Source organism: Salvia hispanica, chromosome 6 (assembly GCF_029641045.1).
Source record: "Salvia hispanica isolate PSC_SH4W2 chromosome 6, Shi_PSC_v1, whole genome shotgun sequence".
In the NCBI taxonomy this organism is placed as follows: domain Eukaryota; kingdom Viridiplantae; phylum Streptophyta; class Magnoliopsida; order Lamiales; family Lamiaceae; genus Salvia; species Salvia hispanica.
In genome coordinates this window covers 2375649-2401217 of record NC_142697.1, presented here as the reverse complement: position 1 = coordinate 2401217, position 25569 = coordinate 2375649, and the positions used below count along the sequence as shown (strand labels likewise).

The 25569-nt window shown below is 31.0% G+C and overlaps 2 protein-coding genes and 1 pseudogene across 2 annotated transcripts; 1 reads left to right on the top strand and 2 right to left on the bottom strand.

Annotated features, from left to right (window-relative positions):
• Nucleotides 1–1150: 1150 nt before the first annotated feature.
• LOC125208633 (RING/U-box superfamily protein) lies at nt 1151–1874 on the bottom strand. Its single transcript, XM_048108285.2, has one exon. The coding sequence runs from the start codon at nt 1737–1739 to the stop codon at nt 1329–1331; it is 411 nt and encodes a 136-aa protein (XP_047964242.1). The 5' UTR covers nt 1740–1874; the 3' UTR covers nt 1151–1328.
• Nucleotides 1875–10916: 9042 nt separating this feature from the next.
• Nucleotides 10917–11768, bottom strand: LOC125207809 (21 kDa protein pseudogene; annotated as a pseudogene).
• A 3040-nt stretch (nt 11769–14808) lies between these two features.
• Nucleotides 14809–17484, top strand: LOC125204922 (uncharacterized). The gene is made up of 4 exons (XM_048103695.2): nt 14809–15141; nt 16294–16399; nt 16899–17060; nt 17206–17484. The coding sequence occupies exons 1-4, from the start codon at nt 14894–14896 to the stop codon at nt 17329–17331; spliced, it is 642 nt and encodes a 213-aa protein (XP_047959652.1). The 5' UTR covers nt 14809–14893; the 3' UTR covers nt 17332–17484.
• Nucleotides 17485–25569: the final 8085 nt, after the last annotated feature.

Below are 25569 nucleotides of genomic sequence, written 5' to 3'. Positions count from 1 at the left end.
GTAGTTTGATTTCTAGGTGTTGTTTCATGACGCTAAAAACTAGACTTTATTAAATATTCCATGCCATATAATAATACTTTGTACTAGTACTTAATTTTGACACTGGAGAGTAGAGACCAGTGAAATACGTCAGAAATTCACAGGCGGGAATGGAGCAAAAAAGTATTTTTTTTGTGAATTTTCGTAAGAAAGGTCAATTATATTTAAATTTTGGGCAAGACAAGTTGATTCATTATTTACACAATTACATAAAGGATGATAAATTGTGCAAGTTGGATCACTATTGGGTCAATATCACTATTGGGTCAATATGACGATAATGACTTAATAAGACTTAAATAAAACCCGACTTGTTAAAGGATGAGTTATTATTGGGTTAATTAAAAAACGACCCAACCAATAAGACATAACATGCACCTATCACGAATTTGTTAATGACTCGTTATAATATGGATTGACACAACGTAATGTTGATACAAATTTGATTTAAACGATTAAAATATGATAATATTACACAACAAAACATGATTTACATGCATTATTAAAATCTAACATTACACTATAAAAGCTGATTTTATAAACTCATTTTACACAATAAAATTTCAATTTACATAATTAAAACTTGATTTACACAAACTTAATATTAGAGTATTTTTCTGAAAAAATATTGTGATGTCTTAAAGTCCGATATAAAAAAATAAAAAAATAAAAAAAACACACACACACACACACTATTAACATATAGATACACAAAAGTAAGTATTTATCGAAAATAGCTGTCAGGATTGTCGGCGTCGCCAATATTAGTTTGATATTGTCCGCTTTAGGTCAAGCCCGCACGAATTTATTTTTGGGTTACTCCCAAAAAATCTCAAACTAATTGAGATTGGACAGGAATTATATGCACCTTCCAACTTCCCTCACCTTCCAATTTCCCTCAACCGTCTGACTTTGGGATATATTTGTACTAACAATAGCAAAAGAGAATTGAAGCAATCAGCAATTGTTGCCATTTTAAGACGTAATACTAGATTACATACAAGATTTCCCATATAAAAATGTTGGTTAAATGCTCCATCTCTAGAGGCTAATTAACGCACTACGTGTCAACCAAAATGCAATTTCTCACGCAACCCAATTTGCCAGCTGCTTCACAATTCAATTCCACCTTTCTCATTTTCCATCAAACCACAACCAATTAATGAATGAAACTCACAAACAAATAAATAAATAAAATAACTTGTTAATAGCAATTCTATACACAATCTATTCCATTGAATCAAAATTTGGAACAAAAATTGGTACAAAATCGGATGAATTTGATGGATTCAGCAGGGGCTGATTTGATCGGGATTGAAGAGGTGAGGGCCGAGCTTGGCTCTGCAAACAGGGCAAATGGAGTTTTTAGAGAGCCACGCGTCGGCGCACTCTAGATGGAAGCCGTGGTTGCAGCCGGGGACCATCCTGGCCGGCTGCTCGGCCTCGATTTCGTCCAAGCAGATGGCGCAGTCGGTGTCCATCACCAGATCTTTGCCGGTCACCTTGGGGAGCTTCTGGAGATCGGAGGCGGAGAGGCCTCTGTTTTGAGCGGGCTTTACCGGCGTGCGGAAATGGTGCACGTGCTCCGCCTCACCGTTGCTTCCGCGCGCAGAGTAGCAAAGCAAGCAAATGTAAATGAGGAAAATGACGCTCATTCCGGCGCATGGTAGAAACAGAGCAAGGAATATTGACAACAACATTTCCGGAATTTTAGAATTTCAATTTGGAATTTGTGTGTTTTTGAATGGAAATGTGTTCTAGGCAGGTTGGAGAGTTATGTAGACCATGATTTTTAGGGTGGCAAGAAATTGAGTAGCATAACACTGGGATTTATATAGGAGGTGGACAAGGGTTTTAGGGGGCTGTTTGGGTGCGGCTGGAGTTGCTTATATACTCACTTTCAAGTGTAAATGGGCCGCTCAGTTTCTATATTATTACTCCATTTCTTAAGTAATTTATTCTGATTTTATAAATAATCAAAAAAATGTAGCAATAAAATATTTTATTATATTAAATTAAGAAAGAAAGAAAGAAAATGATGGAAAAGAGATTTAAGAGTTTGGCACGAATTTTAAGAAAATGATATTTTTTGAGTTAAGTGTAGAGAATAAAGTATGAGAGGAGAAAAAGTAAAAGAGATAAAAAGAAAGTAAAGTAGGAGATTAGATATTTTATTTTTAGTTAAAAACGAAAATCAATCACTTGTAGTGGAACAACTAAAAAAGCGAGATTAATCACTTGTAGTAGGACCGAGGAGGTATAATACGACGTCATTTTGTTGCCTATAGTTAATATAATTGGGATTTATGCCCCTTTTTTATGACCAAATCTGATTGAGAACTGAGTTGATGATAGTATTGTGAAAGTAAGTCATATATATATATATATATTAAAGTTAATATTTAAAACCAGATTTTGGTGGAAGTTCGTTGATTAATAGATAAATATCCTTATTTTTTATATTAATATGCAAAATCAAATTTTAGTAAAAGTTTATGAATTTACAAGAAAATATATCCATTTTTTATGTTATAATCTCTGCATCTACTATTAAATACTATCTCATATTTTTATTTTTAATTCCATCATTAAATATCTCAATTTACTATTAGATCTCATATTTAATTAACTAATTTTCACTCTTCTACATATCATTAATTTTTTTTTTTTATCAATTTTCTTTATATTTTTTAAAAAGTTGTGAGTCAAACTGTGATATTTATTCTTTTACATAAAGGGCCGTAGTATATAAATTCAAAAATTTTGATACCATTCAATAACAAACTATTAGTAGGTAAACACACTTATTTCGCCATTTCTTGTTTTAGGGTAACGATGTGAAATTAGATGGGACAAATATAGTCACACAAAAATTGTTTATTGTTGGGAAAGCTGACTTTGTTTCAATTTACATGCAAATGATGCAAAGGCAAAGGAATTAAAGCATTGCTGAGATATTTTTGATAGGCCTAGGGCAGGAGCTTTCTTTCTAAAGAAAAAGCAGCCAAACATCTTTTTATGGGAGGGAAAAAACATTGAATACTTACTCTATTTATTAAATCAAAAAAATCTTATTCATGTATTCAATTCCAGGAAAAAAACAAAAAAAAAAGTAAAAAGTATCCCATATTTTATAGCAATTGCTGTGGAGTCAACTTTTGTGCGGAAAATATCTTTTGTTTTACCAGAAATAAATTCGGAGAACAATTTTGGTGGTATAACTATGTTGAGTAATTAATTGAAGATTGTTCAGTTAAGGAAATTAAATGAAAAGTAGTGAATTTGTTGGTGCTTAGTTGTCGACATACGATAAAAATGAATATTGTGAAAAGTTTTAAGTGAATCAACTCTATGGGCATTCTGCCGTTGAATTTGTAGGATTTTAACTCCGTTACTGGTTTTCATAATTACATTCATTTATTCGAGCATTCTAGACGGATTTCGAAAATTCTACAATTTCTAGGGAGCTTTTTTTCCCTCTTCACCAAGGAATCAGGATTTATTTATTTATTTTATTTGGTGAGAATTTTGGCAAATATATTTTCGAAGACATCATTTAATTTGTTGTACATGACAATGATTCGTAGTTAAGAAAATTAAATGGCTACTGTAAATTAAATAACTACAGAATCAGATTTTAGAAATTTACATTTACGAATATAAGTTGAATAAAAAGTTGGTGTTTGTTTTAAAAATTTGTGAGAATTATTTAGGGCTATTTACCAAAATAAATTGAAATTTACTACTAGCATTTTCTATTTTTTTAAATATTTTAAATATAAATAAGCGAATTTATTAATTTTCTGATCTGTCTCAACTACGAGCAATTTCGGTCGAATTAGTAACTATATTGAAAGTTCCAATCGATAATTTTGAAGAAAGTACTAATAAACTATATATACTGATATAATTTATGAGTATATTATTTCTTTTTAATTTTGTAGCATTGCCACTAGCACTAAATTAAATAGTGAGCATAATTTGTTTTGAATTTATTTTTTATGGTTTGAATATGACGAGTTTAAAATATAATGTGATGTAGAGAAAATGTAACTGAATGAATTACAATTAAATACACAAATTATTCGTTTATTGTATTATATAATTGGGTTGTGGTTGAAGAATAAGTTAAATATTGGATGATTATTTGTATTATTTGTGAAAGAATAATTTTTGAACAGTTAATATTCCCATTGGAGATATGCATATCATGGTTTCAGTGAATATATTTAAATTGTCAAATAATTGATAATGTCATAACTAAGGTGCTAATCATCAATAATGAAATTAAAATATATGGATTTGAGAGAATGTATAAATTTATATTCTTATTCTATTAATTAATTTGAAATATTCAATCAATGGGGAGTGTTATATTGCTAACTCATAACTTAATTGCTAACTACAACTAATAATAGCTATTAGATATTCAAATTAAGGGCTTAGATCATTAATCTCTAAATGTCAATACGATCAACGAAAAACGTCAATAAGGCCATAGGATTAATTTCAAAAAATATCAATAGGGTTATTAATGTCAATTAACTATATGTTTAGTTATAACTAACTTTTAAAAGAAATCTCAAAACTTTAAATTCATATGACATATATCAAACTAAAGATAATTTCATAAGGATTCCAACGATATCATACATGCATATGTTCCGACGTCAAAATTTGAAAAAAAATTCAAAATTTTTTAATTTTTTCGTACAAGCAGAAATGTCAACATACAATATAAAATATGTCAATATAATACATGTACAATGCCAATATAAGCAATGAGTTAACATTCTTAAAGCATTGTGTTGACATTCTCAAAGCATTGAATTGATATTTTCGGAACACTATATTGACATTTTCATCCAAAATCCTAATTTGGAGTTATTATTTTATCTTTTTCGGTTTAATTAATAAAAACGAAACTTACACGTGGCAAATTGTAGACCACACGTTTTCTAAAATCCTATAACCTTAAATTAGTTATAGTTAATAATTAAATGATGAGTTAGCAATTTATCACTCCCCTCCAATCATAATTGTCAATCATAATTGTCGAATCTTTGCATAGCTGTAAAATAAAATTGTCTTTGTTTTGTAAAGACATTCTAATGGCAATATAAATTGTTATAATATTAAATATTACTGCAAAATGTGTACTCCCAATTTAGCATTTTTTACCACTTTCAGAAAATCATATGTACATGTATATTTTTTATTAAATTAATATCGAATATGAAAGATATTTTCATTTGCACAAAGAATTTATTTTATATAAAAAATGGCTAATGATTAGTTATATACTTGACCTGACATAATTGCTTCACCGTTAATACTTTTCCTTCATCCCTTCACCTAAATCACGTAAGCCATGAAATTCACATTAATTAAGGTCAAAATTCTTCAGTGTCCAACCTAAAAATCAACGCATGAAATATGGGCCGATCCAAGTGAAGAGCCTATGGGCTTAAAGCCCCTAATAACTGTAGTTTTCATTTTTTTTTTCATAGAATTTTAAAAATTTATGTAAGGTGGTATGCCAATGTCCCTACTCCATATTAATAATACTTCCTCCGTCCCACTTTAGGAGTCCCGGTTGAGTTCGGCACGGGTTTTAAGAAATATAAAGGAAGGTTGGTGAAAAAAGATTGTAGAATTTGAGTCCTACTTTTATATATTAGTCTTATAATAAAATGTGAGTGGAAAAGGGTGAATGGAATGTGGGGTCTATTACCAATTATGGAATATTTCAACCGGAACTCCTAAAGTGGGACACCTAAAAATAGTAAACCGAGACTCCTAAAGTAGGACGGAGGGAGTATAAATTATTTTAAAATATATTTTTTTCTAGATAACACTTACTACTCTCTTCGTCCTAAGGTAGTTAAGTCGTAGCCCATTTCCTTTTTTAGTTACAATAAATTTTGAAAATAGATAAACTCAATGGGTATAGTTGAATGACACTGAGACTATTGTATTTTTAATTAAATAAATAGGAGATCAATACATGTCTTTTAAGATATGAAATAGCCGTAGCCCATTTCCTTTTTTAGTTACAATAAATTTTGAAAATAGATAAACTCAATAGGTATAGTTGAATGACATGAGACTATTGTATTTTTAATTAAATAAATAGGAGATCAATACATGTCTTTTAAGATATGAAATAGCCTTAAATTATTAGATTAGCTATCTCACCTTCCATCAAAATGTCTATAAGTTACTCCCTTGCGTTCACAAATAGAGGTCCCATTCAATTTCAGCATGGGTTTTAATAAATGCTAAGAAAAATGAGTGGAAGATAGTTACTGAAATATGAGTCTTATTTGTGCATATTAGTTTTAAATGATATGTGAGTGAGATGAGTTGATGGAATGTGGGATCTCTTTACTATTTATGGTAATTATGAACCAAGATTCCTATTCGCGAACGGACTAAAATGGTAAAACGGGATTCTTATTCGTGGACGGATTAATACACAAAATAGTTATTAAATCCGCTAGTAGATTTTTTTAAGTCTAATAACCAACAAAAGAAGGAAAAAGTTAATTAAAGGCGCATTAATGGCCGACATATTACAGTTTTTATAACGTGTTCAAAACTATTTAATCATTCCAATATCAACGTGTACGTCCTCAATCAATGCTGCTTCACCGTCCAACCTATCCTACACACAAGGATAATTTTACGAGAAGTAGAACTTCAAAAATGGCTCCTAGTCCTAGACTTGCCGTTTGTATGTAATCACGTACACGATCTTTAAAGGTTAAAAATAGATTACTTTTCTACACTTTTATTAGTAATATTTTACTTTTAACTTGATACATTAACGTGCAATAGTATTGTAAATGTGTAAAAATGTGCTTAGTACAATTTAGATTTGCGTAGGAACAATTATTTATTTATGCAAAAAATAATTTATAAAACTTCATCTAATAGTATTGTAAATGTGTTAAAATGTGCTTAGTACAATTTAGATTTGCGTAGGAACAATTATTCATTTATGAAAATATTAATTTATAAAACTTCATCTAAAAGGGGGAAATTATAGCCCGCTGAAAATTGTTACAACTAATGTCACGATCGCCCTTTCTAGGGTCAATAAATACGGGTGGTCATAACTAATAGGACTTTAAAAAAGAGAAATATTCTAGGGTTTGAATAAAGAGTTTCACCAAAATATTCAATATTCCAATAACAGAGGGAAAATCAGAGCAATGTCTTAAATCCAACGACAAACGGTTACTATTTCATAGTTTATGATCCAAAAGAAAAAGAGGTTCAAAATATAATTTCAAAAAATAGTATTATCTCAGCGGAAGCATCCAAGAGTAAGAGTGACGCCGTGTATGAAGACACGACGACCCTCAGAGTTCAAAATAAAATCCAACAATAATTCAAGTTCGACTCAACACCACCCCAAGCTCGTCGCTGCTCAATCTACACATAGAGAAAACACATGCAGGGCTGAGTACTATAAAATACTCAGTGGACTCATGCCGAAAACAAGTGATCAAAAATATTTATATTTATCATGCCATTGTAGGTATCCATCGGGGTTTTAGCTTTTGAAAGACCCAAGGCACCAAAATATTCCATTGTTCAAAAATCGCGGCTACGCGGCCATTTTCCCATAGACGTTTACCATATCTGCTCATACATGACTTGGAATGTGGCCACAAGCCAAGTCACTAGACCGGCCAACCCGTACGCTGACACACGGTCTACCTTAGGTGTACACTAATCCAAGTAGGGTTTGCGGCCCTACAAGGACCCGAATTCGATTTAAATAATAAATGACAGAGCCATTTCAGATAGGCACGTTAAAACAAAATACGGCATGATAAACATATTTGCATTTCATTCCTATTGATAAAAATAGTTAGGACATTGTCCTTATTTAAAATAGAGCCCACCTCAAGTGCTTAATTCGAAATTTCATTCTTTTCCTTGCGATCACGATTCACTCGTGAGATATCACCTTTATAAATTAAGATAGCACATACATGAACACAAAGAATCAAATAATTAAATAATGCATGCACCCTAAAGCTTTGATTATTTTTGTGTCGATAAGATTTCAAATTTCCCCCAAATAGAAACTTAGTTATTTCGGCCTCCCAAGGCGTCGCGGCGATGCCAGCCAGCTGCTCACGTCCCCCAACGATTTAGCGGAAGCTAACCTGGCTCACAAGGATTTAAATAAATTTTGGAGAGGGAGATGTGTATACCTTCAATAACAGATTGTGAGTAAAAAAATAGGCTACTTCCTCTCGTGAACTTGGTTCGGTTTTCTGACAGAGGAGTTACAATTACTAGTATAGAGAGGGGAAAGATTAGGCGCACAAAATTACCGTGAATTTGCATGGATTGAAAATCGAGGAACCGACTTGTTCTTGCTATGAGTCTTGAGATGGATTTGCAGATTGAAGAGTGAAATTGTGAGGTAGCAAAGAGTTGAGAGATTAACCGTTTTTGTGATGTGAATATAATTTGCCAAATTGATTGAGCAATTAATGCTGATTGACTGGTTTGAATTTGGAATAGATTGCAGATTTTGGGAGAGAGGAGAGGAGGAAATCGCGTGAATGAAAGAGGAGAAATCTTTGCAGAACATTTATTTTACTGCAATTCAAATTAAAGGAAATTCTTTAGCATCAAGACAAAGATTAATTAAATTAATTTGGGCTCAAACTCTTTGTATTTCATTTAAATTGTGTAGTCCACAATTTATTTTCCACAAGATTAAATTTGTATTATTATTTATTTAGTTTATCGGATTCAACACGGAATTGAGTCCAATTTTCTCACGAAAAAGAATTATTAATATATACAAAATTAATTCCGTCAACGAACCTTCAAACCCTAAATCAAATTATGTCACAAGAATAGCAAATAATCATTTCATTCGTCACTTAATTCACGGACTTCATGGAATTAAAAACATTAAATGCAAAATAAATTTTTAAGATTTAAAAAATTTAGGGTTCAAAAAGTGGGGCGTTACATCATATTATCTCTTTATTTAATAAACTGCAAAAGGAAATAAAATAGATTATGACTCATACTTGAATCTTCATGAGATGAATTAGTAAATGAATTGAAAATATTGAGTGTGTCAAACATACACAAGTTGATTAAGAAAACTATGGAAAATAAAATTATTTAAATGCAAAATAGATAAAGAGGGAGAGAAGAGAGAGAAATCAAAGTGTGCCAATATAAATGTGTTCGATAAAGAAAATTATGAAAATGCCTTCCACGGCTAGTGGGCATTTTAGTCAGAAAAAATGAGAAAAGTTCAAAAGGACAAGAAAAGTGCAAACATCAAAGTTTATGAACCATAAATAATATTTTCAAAGTTCATAGACCGCATATGTGCAAACGGCAAATTCTATTCGATAAGGGAAAGATGCTAAATTGAGTCACAATTCTAATACTTGATATAATAAATTTAAATATACCAACCTAGGCTAGAATGTGAATGACGAACATTACTATATTCACGATAGTGAAGTTAGGATTTTGACAATGGTATTTTTCAATGTTGAGAAAGTGAGAATCCACCCAAAAAGAAACTAAAACAGTTATGATACAGTATAAAAAGAGTAATTGATTTATAATGCGGAAGTCTGAAATTTCTAGACACGATGACAAGTTGACATTTGTAATGGCGGTGATTGGGGCTCATGTAGCATGCTGCTATGAGTGCAACCTCCGCCTTTAGTTGATTTACTTCCCTTTTTGGATGGATTCTAAGCACAATCATCGTTTCTAGGGGACGCACCCGAGACTAGACCCGAAGCAATGATGTCAAAAGGGGGACTATATGATGTAGAATCACATCATTTTTACACACATAGACATGTTGTCATTTGAAATATGAGGAACACAATAGTTAATCAACAAATCTACGTGATCAAATTTTGTACAGCCAAAAATTAGTTTACTTGAAAAATAATAAATTTATTTATGCATTTAATTAAAATATATGGATGCATATATAGTATATGGAAAGTGCATAATATTGTGGTCATATTTGTATATAGTTTTTTTACTTATTTTGGAATCATAAATGTAATTAGTACATACTTTAATTCAAATCTTAAAAATAATAGAAAGGAAATTCAAGTATAAAAATAAAAAAAGAGGTTAAAGGCTAATAAGTTTTTTTTAACTTATCCACTTACTATATTTATTATTTTAATATATAATTAATACATCAAATTATTAATAAAATCTTATTTTAGTTGTACAAAATTTGATTGTTTATCATCACTCTTAGTTAATTACTCGTCAGTCGTCACATTGTCACACGACATATATATAAGTCATTATAACTTTTATGGCATATGGTGGTGAGCTATCGACTCTTACAATTATTTTATTTTCATGAGTAATTATTTAGAACAAGTGTTTATTTATTATTTGAACTTTGTACTTTGTGAACATTTAATTATTAAATCAATATCAATGTAATGTTTTTTTCACTTATTACTTAATTTTTAGTTTTATATCTTAATTTCATATCATCACTTAAATACGGTAAATCACAACCTGCAAAATCGGCAAAAACTGTCAACTTTGAACCAGAACCGCCAGTTACTAATTATAAAATGAAAACGTGAAGAAGCATGTCAGACCAATTAAGATTCCGCTTCTCTCAGAACCGACTTATTTTTGAACGTCCGGTGACGTCCATATTTATACATCTATAGCTTAAACAACTCTTTTTTGGTAAATTATTGGTATATTAGTTCACAAAGATTTCTAGAAATATCATTGTCTGTTTTATTATAGACACAATTGCATAGTTGCTAGCATACTATATTCATAACTGACAGCGCAACTTTCAACAAATGATTCCTTCATACATATAGTCAACGACTTAATTCAAAGTTATTGTTTTATGTAACGCGCAATATTAAGGTATTACAGAAATTAATACATAAATCTACCAAACTAGTATAAAACTGAACCACACGAAAACGAAAGCAACGATGATAATATACACAAACATGAAATATAGGGACGTAATCAAATGCAAACTCTAATATAGACATCTTCGGTTTTGCGCCTTGGAAAATCAAATATGCAGCCTTAGCCATGTTTACGCTTTGCTGCAGCATAGCGATGGATCAACACAAGCGCATTGCTGGTAACCTGCTTACAATCCAGAACCCTTTTCATCACAGCAATCCTAACATCTCCAGCCATGGAAGGAGCCGAGAATCCGTCGAGGCACGTCTGCTGGAAGGTCATCGCAGCCCCGATCCACGACTCCACGTTGCTCTGGTGCCAGCTCAGCTTCTCCGATCCGATCCTACCGAGCTCCTTCACGGACAAACCGAGCTGGTCGACCGCGCCAGCCATGTTGGCGGCGCAGTCTTGGATGGCGCGGCGCTCCATCGGCTTCAGGCCTCTTATGAGAGCCGCCTTGGAGACGAAGGAGGAGCTGGATTGAGCGCGCGACAAGCCGACCGAGAGGGCTGCTCGGGCGAGCTGCTTAGGGCTTTTTTGGACGGTTTTGGAGTAGGCGGAGAGGGAGTTGATGCAGAGGGAAGGGTAGTGAGTGGCGCGGCATTCGGCTTCGATGAAGCTGGTGGCGTTAGGGTTAGGGTTTGGAGTTGGAGCGGCGGCGGAGAGGAGGTAGTGTAAGGAAAATAGGAGAGCTAATAGAATCTTGGTTTTTGACATTTTGTTACTAATGTTTGGTGTTTTGATAGTGAGACAAGTATTAGCTTGCCTTTTATAGAGAAGTACTATCTCTACGCCTCTGGCCATGATTAAATATCTCGTATCTCGTATCCAACCGACATAGATTTAAAAAATTGTTTTGACTTTATAAAGTAGTGGGTAGAATAAGTTAGTGGAGGGCCTACTTTTAACCACTCCCTCCGTCTATGAAATAATGTCCAAGTTTGACTTTACGCGGGTTTTAAGAAATGTGAAGAATAGTTAGTTGAAAAAGTTATTGAAATGAGAATTCCATATTTATATATTAGTTTTATAATAGAATATGAGTATAAAAAGAGTTCATAGTAAAAAAAGAAAGTGGACAACTTTTCATGGACGGACTAAAATGATAAAACTGGACAATATTTCACTAACGAAGGGAGTATTAGTTTTATAATGAAATGTGAGTGAAATGTAGAGTCACTTATCAAATATAGTTAAAATGAAACGAGACATTCATCAGTAAACGAACGAAAAAGGAAAAATGAGGCATTTCTGACTGACTATTTAAGGAAGTATTTGATTTAATTGGTCGTATAGTATAGCCAGTAAAATTTTGAACGCTCATTAATTTAAAGGTTATTTTTATAATGGATTGTTTTGACACTGCACTAGATTCGAAGTTTTGACGACGATACCTTACTAAGAAGGAAGGGTTTATTTTATGGGAATATGTTTATAAAATATTAATGTGGTTACTTGGATTCATGTGATTATGGCAGTCTCTTGTTTGATAGTAATCCATTGGGTGATGAGTGGGGAAGTTTCCTTATGCCTCGTGGTGGTTGGGTGACCTCGTCAGCAATTAGATAGAGATCATGTAATATTAAAATAAAATTATGGTATCAATAATGTGAGGCTTCAACGTTAAGTGTTACAGTATCTTAGTAGTACTAGTATTTATGTAATGTAAGCACAGCTACGTGCATAATTAATTATACATCTTATTATTAAAATAAATGAATAGGAGGCACTTGTTGACGGTTTCTCATCGATCTTTCTGTCAAAATTCAGCCCGGATATTAAGGAAGACCCACGGGTTATGTAAATGTTTAAGTTTTTTGCTTTGGCACGTGGCCACTATAATTACAATTCATGGAGTATTATTATAGTTGTGATTGATTATGATATGTTATTGGGTTTGAATTAAATCAAAGTTTATTTCGATTTAATTAAAGAGAGTCCAAATAGGTATGACTCTTGAACTTCACTATGAGTCCTAATCTGATTTTAACATAACTCTATAAATGAGTGATTAGACATGAAACATAAACTCTAAGTTTCGTAATTGCAATTTTTGAGATTCTCCTATTGATAATATTCAAAATTTTGTTTTATTTTAATGTTAAAGTTTTGTATCTCTTCTGGTCCAGTCCTTGAATTTTTCGATAAGTTTTGTCCACACAAAGATTGAATAAAAGTTCGGGGAATAGATTAGAAAAATCTGCAGTAAAAAGTACAATGATCCTCAAATTAATTGAGACATCATTATTCTCAAGTAGTAAAATTGAGGTATCACATACGTGTGTGAGTTGGTCTGATGGTAGAATTTTAATGTCGTTCTTTCAATTTCTATTCATTTGTTAATTACTCTCAAATTAATATGCAAGCTTAACAGTAGAGAATCTACTATGTTTGAGAAAATTTTGTTCTCGTCTCGATGAAGGAGAAATGGTAGTTTTGAGCTCTTAAGATCACCTCTTAACTTACATATTGCGTATAATTATAGAGCGTCGAACATTAATACTATTAAAATTAGTTAGTCTAAAGACCCTATCTAGTGGCACTAGTAGTCTCTAATGTGCAATAAAACAATAAAGTAAAACAATAATAGATGTTCAACTAGTTTATGCTGAAACCAAAGAAAATAATAGTGTGATGTAGTGATGTTCAATTAGTATTAACTTGGGAGAATAATAGTGTGATGTAGACACGTTTGAAAAGTGAGACATTTTTATCTTCGACACGTTACAGTGGTAGTCTTACAATTAGTTTGTAGTATTACCGATATTTTATTCAATTTGATCATGGGCACATATACAATTATACATTGAAGCACAAGCTATAAAATTACATTTCAACATACACCATTAATTTATTTTTAGGATAATTTTGCATTTAAATCAAGACCTTTTGTTGTAATATATGATAATCCTATGACTTTTGAAATAGACATATGAAATTATAAATTTTAATTATTTTTAATAATAAAATATTTTAAAAATAAATCAAATGTGGTATAACAACAAAATCACGGCGTTTAGATATAATGAAGTCAACTTGACTTTTTTGCAATCGTTTTATGAAGTCTTTTCTACATCATCACCTCTCTTACTTTACCATTTATTTGGTTATTATCATTTTTATAAAAAGAGTACAGAAAAGTCAAAATGACTCCTAATATGATACAGAGGGAGTATTTTCAATTTTGAGTCTTGTAGGACATTGAGAAATATTTAAGAGTTATGAATTTATATTTCAGTTTCAAAAGTCATGAGATTCTACCATAAGCCAACGAAAGTTATAATTTAAATGACAATTATTTATTTACTTTAAATTTTTATAACCTTTACTTATTTACGAATGAAAAATTAAAATTTTATTACAAACTATAGAATTGAAATAAAAAATTAACATAATTGAAACAAATGAAAATTTATATAATTAGATCCTAAATAAAAAGGTAAAATTAGGGAATAATTGTTTTGTTTAAATGAAAAATATGGATTCAAATAAAGAATATAATTAAAATTCAAATATTTCGGGTTATAAAAAAAAACGAAATGAACATCACATAACGGAGCTCCGGTAACTCAGAGCACCTGCAACATGTGTGCCACCGCCGGCCAATAATGAAGAAGAAAAAGCAGAGCATCTTTTCCTTCCCCAATAGAATCAATCCCTTTCGATAAATCCATATCATCTACCTACGTCACGTCGCATTTCTTGACTTCCAATGTAGAAGTGGAATAGTATTGTATGCATATTGTCCACCAATTTTTGGATCGGATAAAATGACGTAGTCCACTCAACAACGTAATTCATCTCTATATTATACTCTGTTTTGCTCTCTTCTGTTCATTCTCAAACTCAACTAATTAAAAACGAAGTTGGAGAGATGAATTTCAAGCGTATATCTCTCGGGTTTGTGACGCTGTGGTGTTTGTTGTGGCCGATTGTGAGCCAGCCGCCGAGGCCGGATGGATTCTGGTACGACGAGGAGGCGGAGGTGGAGAAGGCGTTGTTGATTGAAGCGTTTTTCGACCCGGTTTGCCCCGACAGCCGCGACTCGTGGCCGCCGCTCAAGCAAGTCGTCCAGGAGTTCGCCTCTCGCGTTAGGCTCGTTGTCCACACCTTTCCTCTACCGTGAGTAATTAAATCTTCCCAATTCATTTTCAATTAGATCATAAATTTGTTTGGCTGTCTAATTTCTACCAAAGTTTTGTGTTGTATATGAAATTTGAAAATGTTTCATTTCATCCACTGTGTTTTATTTATTATTCGATTTTGAATCTTCATTTTTAGTATAAATAGTAGTGATTTGTTTATTACTACTAATATGTACTTCCCCCGTTCCTTAAATTTTTTCACGATTTAACTGAGAGTTTAAGAAATGTAACAGAAAGTGAGTTGAAAAAGTTAGTAGAACGTGAGTCCTATTTTTTATATAGTATTAGTTTTATAATAAAATGTGAGTGAAAATACATAAGTGGAATATGAGTCCATTATAAAAAATGGTAAAAAGTGAAATGTGACCATTTTTGTGGGACAGATGAAAACAGAAAAATGTGACAAAATTTCAGGGACGGAGGTAGTATGTTATTGATTTTGGAATTAGATAAGTTCGAATTTGGGTCGTAATTTGTGAATCATGGTTTCAGTAAATTTAAGAATGGAGATCTGTTGAATTTTTATCGTCTCGTGATATTTATTAAAATATTACTAGTATATACTCTTTCCTTCCACCGATAAACTTCTCATTATGTCATTTTCATCCATCCATAAATAAACATCTTGATAATGAACCTCATATTCCACTAATTTTTTCCACTCGCATTTCATTACTACTCCCTAAGTCCCGGATAATTCGGGTCACTTTGACTGGACACGGGTTTTAAGAATTGTAATGAAGAGTGGGTTGAAAAAGTTAGTGGAATGTGGGTCCTACCTTTATATATTAGTTTTATAATAAAATGTGAGTAGGAATGAGTTAGTGGAATATGGGGTCCACTACTAAAAATGGTTAAAAGTGAAATGGGACAAATTATATGGGACGTACCGAAATGGAAAATTGGGACGAATTATCTGGGACGGAGAGAGTATAAAACTAACAATACACATATAAAAGTAGGATACACATTTTACTAACCTTTTCAACTCATGCCCGGTCCTGGTCAAATATGCTATTGTATTGGTGGATGAAGAGAGTACAAACTTTTATATTTTTTTTAAGCAATGGCTCGTTTAATTTTCTAAATCTGTCACTACCAGTGGCATTGATGAACTTGTTTGAATCAGTTACCATGACAACGCATTTGCCACTTCTCGGGCGCTGCACATAACTAATAGGTTGAAGAACACTTCGGCAACATACCATCTACTAGAAGCATTTTTCAACCATCAGGTAATAAATAAGTGTTGCTAATTTTTTTAAGGGTATTGACACTTAATATCATAAAATTTTCAAAAAGTTTGATTTTTTCCACGTACGTTAAAATTAATAAATAATAATATCACGAACTTTACCCTAAATTTGTTATTTCCCACCAGTGAAAAAATTCCGGCTATATTAATAGATTGGAGAATAAATTTGGAGGGTGTGCTTCAAGAAAAACTATTCTCAATGATTGAAAATCTTGAAACTCTCGAAGTTGTTGTCGAGAAATTACGAAAAACAAATCCGTATCATGATATTATTTGCTGGAATTTTTACATTGGTCGGAAATAACAAACTCGGGATAAAGTTCGTGATATTATTTGTCAATTTCAAAATTCGTGGAAAGCCCCCCACTTTTTGAAAGTTTCATAATATTATCAATATCCTTTTTTTTAATTGCCTCTACTTTAGATAAGTAGTAGTACTAGTTCAACATTTTTGCTAAAACTAGTAGAATTTTGAACAGGAACAATTTTATGGGAAGGCAACATTTAACAAGTCTAGATCAGTTGTGACGGACCATATAGTGGAGTTCACGGCAAATGAACTTGGTTCATCGTATCGTTCTGCGATCAAATCTGGCTTCAACGAAACCAACACGGATCTTGCAACAAGATATGCTTTCAAGGTAATGATATTTGCTTTCCATTGCTGCATATGTATTGATCTTGGATATGACATAGAGGATTCGAATTGGTATAGTGTGATGAGTTTGTTATGTTTGCAGTATGCAACAGAATTGGTATAGTGTGATGAGTTTGTTATGTTTGCAGTATGGTTGCATACGAGGAGTTTACGGGACACCGTTCTTCTTCGTGAACGGGTTCCCGTTGCCCGATGCAGGATCACCTCTCAACTATATAGGATGGAGAAAAGTGTTGGATCCTTTACTCAGATAGTAATGCCTACAAATGCTCCAAATTTGTATTGCAGATTTTATTTGGCTTACTTACAATCTATATGTCGTATTACACATTTAATAACACTAATATTGTGAGTACTAAATAACATAGGGTCAAATAAATCTTTCATCTTTTACCACACAACTTTAATTATCCATGTCCTTTTTACTAAACTCAAATCTACATCAGAAAAAAATTAATAGGAGTACATTTGTGAAAAGTAAGCTTTCTCTATAGTTGATTACAATTATGGACAACTTTGAAGATTATATATCAAAGATATTGAGATAGATTTTTATATGATAATAATACATGATTTCTGTGTCACAGAAGATGATCCACTTTTATTTTTAGTTTGCTTTGTTCCATCCAAAATGAATCATTACTAAATATAGAAACTTCTGCATCTTTATTTTACCCTCTCTCTTTTTATTTATTATCTTCACTTAACACACAAAATAAATTTGCATAAAATCTGATGCGACCCGACGAAGGAGTCATTTTCCTCTAGACTGAGGAAATATTATGTTAATACGCATAATTAAGGAAGTTGGAGTACTTATTGTTTTAAACTAAATTAAATCCGGCCCACTAGCTAAATAAAAACACCAAGACCTAAAAAATACGTATAAATACATGAAAGTTAGCTTTCTCTAGACTTGATTAGAATTATACTCCATGACAACTTCCAATATTGTATATTAAGGTAGTGTTTGGTATCTATGTTATAGCTAGATAATACTTCCTCTGTTCGATAGTAATAGAGACAATTTTATTTTGCACACTCATTTTGAAAAAATAATTATAGATAATTAAAGTGAGAAAAAATAAAATAAGAGAGATATCTACAATAATCTCTCTCTTACTTTACTCTCTCTCCACTTTAACTATTTAATATCATTTATTCAAAGCGAGTGCGGAAAATGAAATGCCTCTATTACTGTGAAACGGAGGGAGTAGGACTTATCCGAGTTTAGCTATGTGTTTCATAGCTACTAGCTATGTTACAAATCTGTACCCGTGTTTTGTATCTGGCCCTAATGAAGCAACTTAAAAGTCTATTTTTCAAGCAACAATGTAACTACCCACTTACCTAAGTTACATATGTAGTCTACTTGTTAGTTTTAGGAAAATACAATTTTACCCATCAAATACACACTATATTTTATACACATACATACTTTAATTATATTTCAGTATAACAAATAATAATTAATGTAATTAATGATGTGCAATAATATAATAAAACAATAATTAAACTATATAATTATTCATATAATTAATGTACGATGGAAAATGCTAAGTTTATGGCATGCTTGGATATTTTTAATATACATAAAATATGTAATAAAAATAAAAGTAATAAGTATAGTAATGATCATATTTATTTAATTTCTAATTTTTAGCATTTTTATATTATAAGAAATAGTATGCTTCGATGTTTTTTATATAAATAAAATTATATGATAAAAGATAAAATTAACAAATTTAAGTTATGATCATATTTGTTATGTACTCCATTTTTAGCATTTTATATAATAAGAAATGGTATGCTTGGTATTTTCATAGTCAACAAATTGCCAAAACCAACCAAAATTAAGGCAAACATGAGGATAGTTTAATTATTAAGTTAAATTAATAAGAATAATTTTGACAATCCTAATTTTTATAACTCGTTGTACCAAACATATAAATATGATAACTCACAATTATCCTTGGCAAGCAAACATCCAATCAAGATAAATTAACTAACCGAAACTATAATAAATATCACTATTTGTATTATGTCTAGTCGAAACATAACATAGCTAACAAACTATGCCTAAAATATACTGAGGATAGTTTTTATAACCGAGGCCACTTTCTCGTTTTAAACTAAATCTGGCTCACTTGCTAAATCTATACAAATATAAACGGGAAGTTTTGGGAGGTTTTGAATAATTATTTTATGTGAGAAATGTAAATGCAATTAATATAAAATTTAGAAATAAATTCTAATAAATATATAATCTACTTAGTTGGTTTTCCACTTTTTTATTAGTGGAGATTAATTTCCCATGTTTCATATATACGTGAGTGAGTGGGAGGTTAGCAAAGATAATTCTTTTGGTTGCACTGCTTCATTTTTATATAAACGTTACCTCTGCAAACTGCAGAGATGCAGTCCATCTCCATTTCTCAATATCTACTACACATATGACTGTACAAGATATGACTATACAAGATGGTGAGAGTCGAAGAACAGCTTTAGAGAATGTGCCGGCTACTAGATGAGACAGAGCAAAAGTGGAAGGAAAAGTTTCAGAGGATGAGTAGTGAGAAAGAAAATAGGGAGAAGCAAAATAAGAGGTAGGCGCCGAACATTTCTCAAGAATAGGGCTACGCTGTCAATTGTAAAAAATATTAGGAGTACGAAAATATGGGCATAAATATGGCGTAGATTTTTGTAGGGCTTTTCCTATTTTGCTCTCATTTCTCATTTTATCTTATTTTATAGTTCCAACAATAATTCATTATCACATATTCACCTCCCTCTCCGATTCTCAGGTAAATAAATATTTTTATTCTTTATTTGTCACTTTTATTGATGTTAATTTGTAGTCACTATAGCTTTATCTTCTTGATTTGGATGGCTAGGGAAGCCTCCACAAAATTATGTGGTGTGAATTGTTCGATTGTGTACTTTAATGGGTCTCATACATCTTATGCTTATTGATTATTGATTTTGTGCATTTTAAATTGATTTTGTTTTTTTATTTTATTGTAGTTTTAGGTGAGACAAGCGGCTTTACCTACGGGTTCTGTTGAAGAGTGACGAATTGTGCAGAATTGAAGGTTTTAGTTTATAATGATGAGAGTTTTAAAAATGATGCGTAATTATCCATTGTGTTTAATTCTTTATTATGATAGATTTTTATCTTCCTACTCCATGATTTACTGTTTAAACATTATATTATGTGATTTGTTTCAAATAGGGATGTCAATTGGGCCAGCCCAGCGGGTTTCGAGTCAATCGGGTGCGGATTAGTCAAGTTGTGTTTTTTTCGGGTTATAAAAATTCAACCCAACCCTAAAAGCTCGGGTTCCGGGTTAGCCCAACGGGTTAATCGGGTTGCTACCGACAAAATTAACATGCGATCAATCAAATAAAGAATGATGAAATTAGTTATATTTGTAAAATGTAAAATATTTATTTATGATAAATTTGAGATATGTACTAATATTTGAGATTTGTGCAAAAAAAAAACATAAAATCAAGAAATTTTAAAGCATGTTTTAGAAATTTAAATATTTTTTTGGTAAAGTTGAAGTTTCTAATTTATTTATCTATTATTATGTTAATAAAAATTTAATATATAGTTTATATATTTAACATATAAAATTGAAAGATATATTTTTAGTTATTTATATTATAAAATAATCAATGAAGTGTCTAATTAGGAGTCAAATAAATACAACGATAGAAATTTTACCGGGTTTTTGGGCCAGCCCATCGGGTTTTAGGGTCTGGCCCTAACGGGTTGCGGGTTAATCGGGTGCGGGCTAATCGGACTGTAATTTTATTGAACTAGAAATTTTCAACCCTAACCCTATAAATTTTCCGGGCTATTCGGGCTAGCCCACGGGTTGCGGGCTACATTGACATCCCTTGTTTCAAATTTATTATGCTTCAATGTTGATTTGTATAGATATTTGGTTCTCATATAACTAAAATTGTTACTCATATTATTCATTGTTAATATTGATTCTAATTTATTTAATTAATTTAAATTGAAAATTAATGTTTTAAAAATATATTAATCTTTACATAGCACAGGCGTGATACTAGTAACAGCATAAAGCCTAAAAGTATAAAGTATAAATGAAAGTTAGCTTTAATATAAAAAATATTGAAACAGATATTTATTTAATGTTACTATCTCTGTCAACCAAAATTTGTTCCACTTTGACTCGGCACGGGTTTTAAGAAATGTAATGGAAAGTGAGTTGAAAAGGTTAGTGGATTGTGGGTCCTACTTTTATATATTGGTTTTATAATAAAATGTGAGTAAGAATGAGTTAGTGGAATATGAGATCCACTACCAAAAATGATAAAAGTGAAATGAGACAAATTTTGGGGTACGAACGGAAATAGAAAAATGGGACAAATTTTGGTAGACGGAGGTAATAATATAATGAAGCTGGACCACTTAACCCGTTTCTAACTACTAGTTCTTACACCCGTGCTATGCATGTGTCATATAATTTTAAAATAATAATTGCAAATTGTAAATAATTAAAAAGAAGCATAATCCTTTGTCCTAATACGTATAAAAAAAGAATATCCTATTCCTCGCACAATTCAATACTCCTTCTGTCCCAAGAAAGATAAATATTCACTTCACCATCATTTGGACTACCAATAACACCATCACTAATAGATGCAACCCAAGAAGAAAATTCGTTAAATTTTGAAGCTTCATCACCTTATTGAAAACAATCCAACATGAGAAAATGATTGACCTCTACTTTTAGTAATGGTCACTGCATACGACTAACCTACTTTTTGACACAAATACCTCATTTTTATTCAATAGCAGCCAGTCTCTAACTTACACAAAATAACTTCTTACAAACTGGCCACCTCCAGATCCGAACTTGTTGCAGAAATTGAAGAAAAAATACTCATGAAATTCAATTTCATATATCTTCAAATAATACTCATGATGCATATAGTTTCTAAACTGTAGATAACATCTTAGTAAACACAACATAATAATAGAATTAAAAGTAAAACAAACCTTTTCACTGTAGACTAAAATCTCATGACTCTTGAAAATACAATGTACAGTTGGCCATGACTAATTTTAATTCAATACATGAGATTTTCACAGTGAATATACTCAATATTTTGATGAATCTGAAAAACGTGCGTAAAAGTCTTGAACAACGATATACTATCTAATAGAAAAAATCAAAGTCTAACTCAAATTTAACTATGTATGTTATCTCAAGTAATTTAAATATGGATATATATTTATTTATAAATTATACAGCTTAAATATTAAATACAAATAAAAATTTATTAGTATATAAATATAATCTAAAAATAATTGCAATATACCAAAGTGTAATAAAAAATATTCAATAAATTAAATCTGAAAATAAAAAATCAAAATCTAACTCAATTCTAAGTATTCTTTGAGTTTCACCAAATATTTACACTAAATTCAAACCCATTTTAATGTGAATGTCAAATCAAATACTCTCTCAGTCTCATTAAAAATAAAACGTTTTCCTTTTTAGGTTGTCCCATTAAAAATAAAACGTTTCCTAAAATAGAAACAACGCCCTCTCTACTTTTTCATCTCTCTTACTTTACTCTCTCCCCATTAACTCACAAAAAAACAGTACATAAAATCCCATGCATAAAACCAAATGTTTCACTTTTATTGGGACGGAGAATGTATGATTTTATTTCAATTATTTACACTAAACTCAAGCTTAAAAACAATTCTCTATATTATGCCTTTTTTATTCACAAAATTTGAAAAAGTTTTTGGTTTTGTTCTAGCGTAAACCTAAAAATAGGTACTATTTTTTACTCAAAATCCAAAAATGGGATTGGTTTTGGATTACTATTGGAGCTATTTATCTTATCCCATTTTAAGTTTTAGTGTACCATTGGAAATAGTCTTAAGTAATTTTAACATGTATATATATATATATATATATATATTTATTTATGAATTACGTTGCTTGAATATTAAATAAAAACAAATATATATAAATATAACCTAAAATTAATTGCAATATAGCCAAAGAGTAATAAAAAATATTCAATAAATTAATCTATAAATTTAAATTATTTAATTAAAAAGAATTTAACTTTTTTAAATTTATACTCCCTCCGTCTCATGTTACTCGCACTTTTCATTTTAGGCCGTAAATTTGAAATTGATTTTTTGTGTAATTAAATTAGAATTTGAAGTGTAATAAGACATCACTTAATAAATGAGCACTTAACTTAATCTATAATATTAAGAGCATCTCCAACACTCCAACCGTTAATAAAACTCAAACCCATATTAGGGTAAATATCACACTAAATATTGATTTTAATCCAACCATTTGCATTAAACTCAAACCCAAATAAATATTCCACACCCACTTACTTTTCATACTCTACAATCATACCTATATATTTTATATAAATTACACACTAACCTCATAACACTTTCAATAACTTAAATTAAATTAAATACATATAATAGTTAGATTTATTAATTGAATAACTATATATGAAATTAATTATTTTATTAAATAAAAAATTACACGATTTAAAAACTTTAAAACAAACAATTCTTAATATTGAATTACGTACGTGAATAATATTAATGCATCTATAGTATTAATTTAACTAATCAATATGTACGTGAATTGTCGTCAACAAATTTATATTCGAAGCAAAACTGGATTCTCTATTTGGGAACAAAATAAAACAGTTATCGTCTTTTTTTTTAATTAAATAATTGATGAACTTTTTCTAAATATGCTGAATAATATTAACTTATAGTATATAATATGGGCTAGCCCACTAATTAATAAATAACTAAATATTAATAAAACCAAATTAGGTTAATATTTGACATCTTCTTCTCCGCGCCTGCCGCTACTTTCTTCTGTAAGTTTTCGTGTCCCTAATTTTTTATTTCTCTTCCTTCCCTTCTCGTGTATTGATAAATATAAATTGATTTGGATTTGAATTTAATAAATCAAAATTCGAAAAGTGTTTTTAGTATAGGTTTAATACAAATCTAAAAATAAGTATTTTTTCTTCAATAACCTATAATGATATGATTTTACAGTACTGTTGGAGACATTCTTCTACTGCATTTTAAGTTTTACATTAATAGTTGGAGAGGTCTAATTAAATACTCCCACCGTCCCACAAAAGATGTCACACTTTCCTTTTTAGTTTGTCCCACAAAAGATGTCACATTTCCTCTTTTAGAAAAAGTTCCTTCTCACATCAATTATAAAATTATATTTTCTCTCACCACTTAACACACAAAATAATATCTCCTAAAATCTCGTGCCATTTCCCAAGTGTGACATCTTCTTTGGGACGGAGGGAGTACATTATTTCCAACTTAAACTAGAAATAGTATAAGTAGTATGAGGCGAGCCAAAATGGAATAATGCAAATAACATGAGACTGGAGGGAGTATTATACTACAACACAACAAATTAGAAGTCAAAATTAGTACTTCCTCCGTCCAACAAAAGATGTCACACTTGTGGGACGGCACGAAATTTTAAGAGGTTTTGTTTTATGTGATAAATGGAGAGAGAAAATATAAATTTTATATTCATGTGAAAGAGAACTTTTTCTAAAAAGGAAAATGTGACATATGTTGTGGGAGAAACAAGAAAGGAAAGTGTGACATCTTTTGTGGACGGAGAGAGTACTAATAATAGAGTTTAACATCCAAATTAGAATGCTACTCCCTCCGTCCCGGCTAAGATGACACATTGCTTAGCCGGCATGAGATTTTAGAAATTATTGATAAAAGTGTTTAATCGGAAAGAGAAAAGGTGGATGTAAGTATTAAAGTAGATAGACAAAGAAAGATGGATATATTAATAGGAGTGAGAAAAAATGGTTGAGTGTATTAATTGGAGGGAGAAAGTTTCTAAAAAAGAAAATGTATCATCTTAGTTGGGACAAACTAAAAAGAAAAACGTATCATCTTAAGCGGGACGGAGGGAATAGTTAATTAAATAAAAACATTAATTAAAAAAATTCTATACTAGTATACTTCATGATTGCAACCCAAATTAATATCCTACACTAAAAGCCCAAATTAGAGCCCAATTAGTATCCAATAGCAATGTTTTATGAAACCCTTGCTAATTGATGCGCCATTTTCTCTCTCTCCTCCGGCAGCATCCTGCCGTCTCCTCTCTTGACCGCCCTGCTGCTCCGGTGAAGGTAGATTTTCTGCATTTGAAGGACTTCTCTCGAAATGAAAATGAGAGAAAATTGACCTGAGGGAGAAAATTTTGTTAATGGACTTTTTAAGATCTTGCCCGGTATTAAATATGGCTTCATTTTAGAATTTTGAATTCAAATTTTAAATAATAATTTGTTATTCTTATTATATAAGTTTTGCACTCTGCTCAAATTGAAAGTTGGTGTGAAAGATCTTTTCCATAAATATAGTTTAATATATGAACTTTTCTTAGATTACT

What these genes read in the sequence shown, in the direction of transcription:
- LOC125208633 (XM_048108285.2), bottom strand. Translation starts at nt 1,739, where the DNA reads ATGTTGTTGTCAATATTCCTTGCTCTGTTTCTACCATGCGCCGGAATG.
- LOC125204922 (XM_048103695.2), top strand. Translation starts at nt 14,894, where the DNA reads ATGAATTTCAAGCGTATATCTCTCGGGTTTGTGACGCTGTGGTGTTTG. An exon ending in GTCCACACCTTTCCTCTACC is followed by an intron (nt 15,142 to 16,293) that starts GTGAGTAATTAA and finishes TGTTTGAATCAG; the next exon opens with TTACCATGACAACGCATTTG. An exon ending in AAGCATTTTTCAACCATCAG is followed by an intron (nt 16,400 to 16,898) that starts GTAATAAATAAG and finishes AATTTTGAACAG; the next exon opens with GAACAATTTTATGGGAAGGC.